At 35.1% G+C, this 10,449-nt stretch overlaps 1 protein-coding gene across 1 annotated transcript; it reads left to right on the top strand.

The window, feature by feature from the left end:
- On the top strand, nt 1-10,197 carry LOC147277397 (alpha/beta-Hydrolases superfamily protein). Its single transcript, XM_086254540.1, has 14 exons — nt 1-329; nt 425-514; nt 701-762; nt 3,281-3,381; nt 4,575-4,664; nt 5,282-5,404; nt 5,893-5,970; nt 6,304-6,389; nt 6,605-6,653; nt 8,580-8,636; nt 8,713-8,843; nt 8,937-9,020; nt 9,294-9,360; nt 9,578-10,197. The coding sequence occupies exons 1-14, from the start codon at nt 73-75 to the stop codon at nt 10,040-10,042; spliced, it is 1,740 nt and encodes a 579-aa protein (XP_086110666.1). The 5' UTR covers nt 1-72; the 3' UTR covers nt 10,043-10,197.
- Nucleotides 10,198-10,449: the final 252 nt, after the last annotated feature.

Genomic DNA, 10,449 nt, shown 5'->3' with positions numbered 1-10,449 from the left:
CCTGGAAGCCCGACGTCCTCACTCTCCTTCGTCCTCTTCCTCTTACTCTCTCGCTCACATAGAACGAACGCTATGGATTGCACGCGCCTTCGCGAACCTTCGGCCAACCCCTACGTGCTTTTGCTCAACGATCTCTCCCTCATTCCCATTCGGCACTACTTGTTGGGCATTCTCGTAATTTCCTTTGCATTCTTCTACCGTTTTCTCGAATTCCATTTCTTCCAAGACTTTTTCACGGGTTTCAGAGGCTGCCGCGTCGCCTTCACCTACAACTCCTCCTCCCACATCTACCACGGTGTCGTTTCCAAGTGCCGGATTCTCCATTCCAGGTCCTCCCCGATCTTCAGTCCAATTTTTGAATTAATTTTCCACCAATTAATTAAATTGATTAATTAATTTTTTGGATGTTTGAATTATTTTCTAGGTATTTGGCGACGCCATGGCTCTCAAGCCCTCATTTGCAGACTGTTTTCCTCAATTTCTTTGGGCGGCCTCCTGTTTTCAGCTACCGAAGGTTCGTTTCGATCTCTCTCAACCACATTTGCAAAATTACAAAACCAAAGGGTTTTCAGTTTAGGATTTGTTTGCTTAATACAGGTTATACGACTGTCACAGTTATTTGTTTTTTTGTTTTTGTTTTTGCTCTTGAATTTTGATTCATGCTTTCATCTAACAGATAGTCATGTATATTCCCTCTCAGAGAACTATTTCATCTATCTGATGGTGGAACTATTGCTTTGGATTGGCTATTGAATTATGATGGTAATTATTTTTCGTTTAACCCTATTAATGATCATGTACATGTATCTATATTTAGACATTGATGAATGCATATTAGATTATACATGTTATCATTTTAATTTTTGGTGAGAAACATAAAATGGGTTGAGTAAATTGTACTCGTTATCATTAAATTGAAATTGAGTAAAAGTACAAACATAATTGGTTCTTATGTTGTATTCTCATATCATGTACTCAAGCACCCATATTGGCTTATGTTGACAGGATATAGATGTTGGATGGTATTTGTATTGCTTCTTAGTTTGTAAAATGTATCCTCTTACGTTCCTATATTAATTGGCAATAATTATTCGGTGACAATAATATCAGAGAGAGCAGTTGTATTGTAAATTGGTTCATTAATTGGTTTAATCTATTTAGTCTGAGATTTTACTTTGGATTATAGAAATTGATGGCATCATTGTTTACATGATGTGACCTTTATTGGTTGGACCTTGCAGTATAAACAAATCTTTTGAACTGAAAAGTTGAATTGCTAATGCCAAGGGAGGTTCTCCCCCAGCATGGAATTAGAAATTCAATTGATTATATTTCAACTCTACTAAAAATGATGCGTTCCATATCATTCTAGAAATTGATAGGAATGGCAGGAAATCACATCTGCATTGCTCTTGAAATCATCTAATTTTTATTTTGTGTTATACTGTTTGTAGTGGATGTAGTGTTTTTTTTTTTAAATGTACTGTAATAGCTCACTGTGGATGTACTGTTTGGTTTTAATTCATTAAAATGCTATTCCTCCAGAAAAAAAAATACATATAATGTTTATGCTTATAGATTAAATTGGCTTCTGTGGTTCCTTATGCAAAGTGCTCTATAGCAAAAGGAATTGCCATTAAATTCTTTGTCAGCATATGCATGAGAATTGTTATTTTCTTTAAGAATTTTCTCTAAATGATATGAGAAATTGCTCCAAGCCAATATCTTTACATTAGGAGGGACCTTTGCTTTCCAAATAAACCCAGAAGGCCAGAAGGCTGAAAACTAGGATAGGCTTCATTCTCAAAAATTGGTATTTGCCTTGAAACAGGGAAAGTGGTGGACTTTTATGGAAGTTTCGGAGATATCAGACTGAAATTTTGGAAATATATCTGTCCAATATGGCCAAAATTTCAGAACAGCTTGAAAAAACATTATGAGCATGCATATTTCTTTTTAGAGAGAAATGCAGCTACCATACTCTGCAAACAAACCGAACTCACTGGAATTTGAAATGTGTGATTGAAAAGCTGGTTAAGAAAAATTGAAATAGAAGATAGAAGGGAGGTGTGTGATTGAAAAGGATGGTAAGAAGAGAAGAGTTGTGATGGGGGGGGGGGGGGGGAGAGAGAGTTAGATATAGATGCTGGTTAGAGAGATAGAGAGAGGAAGCAAATGTTTTTCGTTTTGAAATATTTATTCCTCTCTTCTCTTTTTCTGAAAAGGTTAAACTGCAGAAAGTGTTCTAGGGTCTGCAGAGAGAGAGTTAGATATAGATGCTGCCAGACTACTATTTTTTTTAATGAAAATCTGTTTTTTTATCAAAAAAAAAAAAGTTGCTCCTTCATCAGTTTTGGTTTTGGGTTGCACTGGTGGTCCATTGGCTTTAAATGTTGGCACTTCGAATTGACCTTTTGAATTGGAGTTTGACTGTGTGTGTGTGTGTGTGTGTGTGTTTTTATTTTTTATTTTTTATAAATCCTTCTGGGCCTCTAATTTATTTTATTGACATTTCTGGGTCATTTCAGTTTTAAACAATTCCAGGAACACATTTTTAGAAACAACTGCATGAACCCATTTTTAAGCATTTTATGATGCATTAATGATATTGGTTAAGCACCTCCAACATTTCATGTTTTTAAACAAATATTTGTTGTTTTTGTTGATTTTTAATGATATCAATATTTCTGTACTGGACCACCGATATTTACATTAACATCAATATCTTCATTTGTGATTTGTTTGTATAAGGACACAATTGATATATAGTAAATCAAACAGATGCTCGAAAATCCTGGACAATGGAAAAATAGTCTCTGACAGATTTTAAGCCTCCTTTTGCTAGTGTGGCAAGTATCATTACTTTGCTAGTATGAACAAATATTTGATATTTGATAGAACTAATTTTGATGATCTCCAATTTTGGAAGACTTTGTGCTTCTATCTAATCGTCAACTAATGCTCTAGCCACTGTGCTTCCTTAAAGTTCGTTAATTTGTTTTTCCTCCTTTGAAATATTTTTAAATCTTTTGGTTTTATCCTTCACGAATGAAAAAACAAATTGGATGTGAGCTGGCTTTTGTTATGCTTTAATTATCCTAATTAGGTTATTCATCTAAAGTCGGTGTATATAAGTGCATATTGGCTTATTAGCTTTCCATACGTACATATTTATTTATATTCAGGTCTTGTGTAAAGTGTTATGGCACTTGTATTCTTATGGTAATAGTTACTGTTAATCCTCTCTTTACTGATCGATGTATATATGTTTATACTCCAGTTGTGGAAAGTGCTTTCGACACAAACGAGGCTATCTCGAAAGATGACACGACCCCTATCGTGGTAGTGATTCCTGGACTAACCAGCGATTCTGCATCTGCTGTAAGCTTCGTATTTTATCTTTTCACTCACCTTCACTATTGTGTCTGCAAATGCTTCCTATTGTAATTCTGACGTCTCTAGGGTAGAAATGTTTGTATTACTTTAGTTGATTCAAATGAAAATTTTTGGATTCAAGTCAACTAGTCAAGTAACAAGTTAAACTAAAAAATTAATGCCTCTACAAACATGAAAGGAGAAATAGGAAGTTTGGTATTTCAAGTAGGTTTGAGGATCTTGGCTTCAAAGCCATATAACTGTTAAAAACTTAGCACTCAATTGCTCATTTGGGGAACTTGAAGATTTTTCCAGAAATTCTTAGAAAAAAAATGATTTAATCTTGTTTATAATATACTATATGCTGTAAAACTGTCAATGCTTGGTCTTAGACCACAATGGATTTGGTGTTCCTTTCTGCTCCTGATTTTGGGATCAGGCTGTGAAAACCTATAGCAAGGAAGGGGAGATGAAGCAGCATGAATTTAATATGGAGATATTGAGAAACAAAGAGATGTTAAAGGAAGAGGTAGCTATTGGGAAGGAGGAAGGTCTAATTATTTGTAGAAAGTCAACGGGGAGTTGGTTTTCTGATCCATTACTGGAATTAAATGAAGGGAGAAGTGGGCTAGGGTTTATTATGGGCCACTGTGAGAGCTGGCTGGATAGGCATCAATTTACCAACTTTGAGAGCTGAGGATTTGAACCCCACCCAATGATTGCATTACAAATTTTATAGGTTGAGGAGTAATGAACTCACAACACGACAAAAAGAACAAAAAAACTCACAATTTCACAATTGTACCAAGCCTTAGCTACTACATCACAATTTCATAATTGTACGATAATGCTTTTCAAATTAAAATGGCCAAGTCTTGATACCGGATTGTTATAAGTTTATAAACAAAGAGCTTTCATGATTTATATCTTCCTTATTCAAGTTTCTGGACTTGCTTACATAGTAAATCATGTTGGTCAATGCTAAAAGCTTTACGATGATCTTCTGTTCAACTCATTTATAAGTACTCCACGATGTGAATTACAAAGTTTTTTTTATTGAAAAAAATTGTTACAAGGACTCACACACTCTAACAATCTTCAATAGACTCGTTCCATACTTAGCTCTTGTCATGTGTAAGATGTTTTGTTTGCATACATACATGATGATTGACTGATGTTACTTGATCTTATTACTGTAGTATATGAAGCATCTTGCTTTCGATACAGCAAGAAAGGGTTGGAATGTTGTTGTTAGCAACCACAGAGGATTGGGTGGCGTTTCAGTTACTGTAAGATTTCACATAACCTTTATGTATTTTTTTGTGAGTTCGTGTAACAGAAGCTCTTTCCATATAACCATTCTGTACTTTCTTGTGAGTCATAACAATTGACTTTGATGTCGTTTAACTTCCTGTGCTATTTGATTCTGTCAAGTGAATGGGCCCAGTAATAAAATTGGGAGCTACCATGAATATCAAAGTGAGTAAATAAACAACAGTACAACATAAGTGGACAAGCTGTCCACTCGAGTACAAACAACATCCATAACCAAACAGCTTCTACAAATATCAAAAAACCAGATAACAAGGCTTTTGTAATAGCTAGACGGTTTGTTTTATTGTTCTAATTTCTATTTCCTCCCAATGAATCTTTATGAAAGGATTTCTTTTTTCCTCCCACCCCCTCTTTCTTCTTTTTTGATCTTCTAGTATGTGAATGTTATTTGGAAAGATGTTCGTCAATAATTTTGTTATGTGCATTAGTTCTCCCTTGTGAAACTTACTGGCTATTGCCAATTTCTCTTTGAATAATCAGTTTTCTCATTAAGTTAATGAATTATATTGGTAATCCCAGTTTGTTTTCTTGTTAATACATTAGTTTCTACTTTCTATAACAATTTCTTCAGTCCGATTGCTTTTATAATGCTGGATGGACCGAGGATGTGCGGGCAGTTATTAATCATCTCCATCATGAATACCCCAAGGCTCCTTTATTCCTTGTTGGAACAAGTATAGGTGCCAACATTTTGGTATGTTATTTTGCATTGTGGTATATCCTATGTAGGGTTTTGAAATTCTTAAGCTATGTTTTATCTTTTATTGTTGCATTAAATTCTTCTTTTGATTTTTCTATTTAGTTGTAATTCTGGCTCCCTTAATCCATCTTAGATTTGGTTTTGTTTCAGAGTCACTCGACCTTGCATTTTCTATTAATATTCTCATTTCTTAGATTGAATAGAATCTTGTAGTATGTTTGATTTGGCCTACAAGTCAATCTCTCATTTTCTAGTAATTATGAAATTTCAAAATGTAAAGGACCAAGCTATAAGTATTGTTTTTTAAAGGAACCACCAAGCTATATTAATTGCCTTTAAGACTTATTAGCATTTAAACCCATTCTAAGTTATATTAATTTTAACATCCTTGGTTTTTTATTATCTTGATGTTACTATTGAACTCCAATTTAATTATTATTATTATTTTTTTAAAAGAACTCTAATTGAAAGAATGCTTTCAGGTAAAGTATCTTGGGGAGGATGGAGACAATGTTCCTGTTGCTGGGGCAGTAGCTCTCTGCTCTCCTTGGGACCTTCTGGTTAGTTCTTCAACTTAATGGTTATCTGAATGGCAATGGTTTTGGCTAGCGGTTAATTGCATTGGCAACATGTGTGGGAAACTTTCTGAATATTGTTTTTTCTTATTCCGTTGAGTATGTAACATTTTGTTTTTCTTTAAGTTTTCTTTCCTGCTCTCATCCATGCTAAATTATACTAATTTCCCTCACCTATTTCCATGGTTATTAATGAAAAGGCTAGCGTTTATAAAAATTCCCTCACCTGTTTCCATGCTAAATTATACTAATTTCCCTCAGCAGTAATTTGTTAGCAACTCAGTAAATTTACTTCTCCCATTTCTCTTTGTTATGCAGATTGGTGACAGATTTATAAGCCGTAGGCTGTTGCAAAAGTTTTATGACAGAGCTCTAACAATTGGCCTTCAAGGCTATGCTCAATTGTATGTCTGCACTTCCCTTTTAATTGGGTAGTAAGTAGCTCATAAAACATTTTGTAACTGTTTACTTTATATGTATTTATTTTCCCCACATGCATGAATACACATACATTTCATTTCTTGAAATATCTTAAAAGGTATGGCTTTTTTTTTAAACAATAGTTTCTGTCATTCTTTTATTTGAATTTGTATGACAATTTCCTGAATATTCAATACAGACACCAGCCTCGCTATTCTCGCCTCGCTAATTGGGAAGGCATAATAAAGGTTGGTGTTGTCCCGTGTTTAGGATTTTTTAATGATGAGCATCAGCATTATTGTAAGAAGAGCAAATATACTTGATACTAAATATAGAAACAATTGATTTGAATAAACCATTTTTTTTCATTGATTCTTTCTGCTTTGGCAAGGAAACACTCAATTGTCAGTTTGTCGCATCATCAGAATTCTCTAAATATAAAAAGCTTTAGTCCTTAGTAAAAGCAGACACGCATAAAATGCGAAATATTTGTTACAACAAGTAACTTGTTTTCCCGTAGGTTCATCTGTTCAAATCCAAGATGGACTACATAATAAATTAATTGTGGTTTGATATATTTGTCAAAAGTTTCATTAGTCCACGAAAAAATATCTAAGTGAAACTGTTTGTGTGCCACCAGCTTCTCTCTCTAATAAAAATATGTTGAATAAATGTGTTAGACCTACAAGTGAAGAAGTTGTGTGGCAGTAGCTATCTATATAGAGGGAGCTTCAAGTGAGAATGTCTTCATTTTAAGAAAATGAGAACATCCTCTCCGGGATCCACCTGGCCATAAAATTTGTTTATTGGAATGGTCTAATTTTTAGGCTCCTCCATATGGATGATCTTTGTAAATAATCAGCCAAATTTGTAATTGTTTGGCCATCTAAATTGTACAGACAAATACAATATGTTAGATAAAATTGAAATGATGTTAATGGTAATCAAATGGCTAAACAGTTTTCGATTTGGCTGATTTTTACAGAGACGAGCTTGACGAATGTCATAAAATATGGATGGTTCCGATCATTGAATTGTATGCCGGGGATAGGATGTCCTTAATTTTCTTAAATAAGGACATCCTTACTTGAAGCTTCCCCCCTCACCCCATTGCATCCCCCTCCCTCAATTCTCCTCGTCAAGGCTACATGCTTTGGTGGTGAAGGTCTTTATAGGTGGAAATCAAACAAAGTGTGGGCAGGTGAATACATGACTATGGAAGGAAAAGAAATCAGAGAAAAAAAAAAATCAAATGGTTGCAGATATTTGGTCATCTTTTTATTATGTGCGTGATATGATTGTATACAACTACAAAACATTAACGGAACTCTTCATCTTTATAATCCTTTTGGTTTCAGATCCATTTTTTTTAAGGATCATGGGGTGGAGAATGATGGGAAAGCAGGGAGGCATGGGGTCAATGACAGAGGAGGGGAAGGGGTGTGGGTGATGGAGGAGGAGAAGAGGTGGGGATGGGTTGGGGACGGCAGAAACCATGGAGGGAGAGAAGAGCACAGTGGGGAGTGAGTTTTTCTAGATTTTAATTTTAATTTTTTAATACAATGATTTAAAATAAAATTAGAGAGCTGACACAAATAATGTGCCTTTTGTCTTTTCAATAAAATTATCAAAAGTATTACTTTTAAATGTCAAATGATTTTCATAGGTTAAATAGTGAATTATCTGATGGCTAGAAAAGTGTAGTGACCACTAAATTCAAAAAGTAGGAACAGGTCACTATCATAGTTGTGAAGATTGTGTGCTCCAAGGTGGCCAATGAAACATATTAATCATGACTGGTGGAAGAATATTGACGCTGTTCTCTTAAACATTTAACCATTGCTTCGAAGGTAGTTTGTTAATCAGCAAACAAAATCCACTTGCCTTTTTTGTTATTCTTGTTAAAGTTCCATATGTTCTATATCCTAACAAAAGGTCCATAGTCAGTATTTCTGTGTATAGTCATACGTATAGAGGGTTTTGAGGTGCCTTGACAGGAAAGCTTCATTGTTTTACAGTTTATGTTTGTTACCGTGGGACTTTGTAATTACAACTGATGAATTAACTTAAAAACATATTGTGGTGAAGCAGTGAGGTTTATATATATGTCCTGCCTTCTACTAATGTTTGTTTATTTGTTTTTTTTTTTTTTTTCTTATCTTGTGCTTCAAAAGTCACGTTCTATTCGAGATTTTGATCACCATGCTACCTGCATTGTTGGGAAATTTGAGGTAATAATTCCTGAGATTTCACTCATTTCTCTCACTTTACCTTTTTTACATTACCTGAAGTATCTTGTTTTTCCAGACTGTGGACACATATTACAGGCGCTGTAGCAGTACTAGTTATGTGGCAAATGTATCTGTGCCGCTACTCTGTATCAGTGCTTTGGATGATCCAGTCTGTACTAGGGAAGCCATTCCTTGGGATGAATGCAGGTGGACCTGCTGTTAACATTTCATCGAGTGCTTTTATTCATCACTTTCTTCTTTCACATCATTTGAGTGAATGTTTGATATTTGACTTATTAGGGCAAACAAAAATATTGTATTGGCTACCACAAAGCATGGGGGACACTTGGCTTTCTTTGAAGGATTAACTGCAGCTGGCCTCTGGTACTTAATGCTTCCATGTTATTAGGATACCCTTATCTTATCTTTTAAATATTAAATGCCATGGATGCTTTGGAGCCAAAATATTATGTGGCTATGCCTAGTAGCAATCTGATAAATAACTTTGTTTTTAGCTGTGGTTTCTTTTTTTGTTAACTGAGTGGCTTTTTAAAGCTTAATTATTGGATATCTTAATTTAACCATTGGTTAATTTGGTTTGGCTCACAAATTTCCTTCAAAGTCTAACATGGGTGATTAATTTTCTTTCCCTCGCAGGTGGGTTGGGGCTATCGATGAATTTTTTAAGGTTCTACACTGTAGCCAATATATGCATGTACAGAAGGTATAATTTCCTTGTCATTACCCGTCAAGTGCTTGTGCATGAAATTTGTGAGTTTCAGTTTCTGCCGTCAAACAGTCCAGGCATATTGTGGTTGAAAACTCATAACTTTGTGTTCTATTTGTTAACTTGCGGCAGCATCAACTCATGTCTCCAAGTTAATGTTGCTAAATTTCATGTTTTTTTTTTTCTTATAAAAAAAATTTCATGTATTTTTCAGATGGTGAGTTCTGGCCCACAGTCGTCATTGGACTCTTCAATAGACCACGGTCCCTACATTAACTTTGCATCAGATGGGATGGTAGCTGCAGTGGGCAATGAACAAGCAAATGAAAATGGGGAAGATGCACTTGAACCACGAAAGATTCTTCATGGAGAAACTAACGAAATGGTTTCTGATAGAGAAAAAGATGAACAGATCACACGGCCAGAATCAGATAATTTGGCTGACATCGCACAATCCTCCGAACAAGCTACTAACATGCATGAGGATACTAAGCCTCTTGGTGTAACTGCTCCTGCTAGAAGATGCTTAGATCTGCTTTCCCGACAGAGTAGGTGGTCATTGTCGTTGCTTGTTTATGTTGCCATTGTCACAAGTTGGCCATTGGTAGGTTCTGCCCTTCAAATTGTCTTCCGAAAGAAGCTCAGAAATTTCTTACCTGCTGCATTGCTCAGAAGATAATCCCATGATGCTCTTACAATTATTATTGTATTCTAAATCTAGGTTCTCGTTCCCAATTATTTCTTTGGGGGGTCCAATATAACATGCGAATAATGTAGGAAATAAACAATAAACTGCTTCATGAGCACCAAAAAAAAAAAAAAAACTGTAGCTTCACCGAGAACATACGGTAATCAATATATAATGGTGCACCTTTCTGTTTCATATAGATTTGTTGAAATCTCAGTACGAAAATTTAAAATGCTTGAAATGTCACTAGCTGAACCTCTCTACATGAAGCACCGAGTATTCTCAGATCAGACGCCACTTCATTGAACCCCAGTGCACTTCTTATATGCCTTTCAACCATGGTAACTACAATGAATCTATGGTTTGTAAATGATGGTTTGTAAATGGAAGTCTTCAAA

The sequence above is a fragment of the Dryas octopetala genome, chromosome 8 (assembly GCF_963921425.1).
Source record: "Dryas octopetala chromosome 8, drDryOcto1.1, whole genome shotgun sequence".
NCBI classification, from domain to species: domain Eukaryota; kingdom Viridiplantae; phylum Streptophyta; class Magnoliopsida; order Rosales; family Rosaceae; genus Dryas; species Dryas octopetala.
This window is presented reverse-complemented; position numbering and strand designations above follow the sequence as displayed.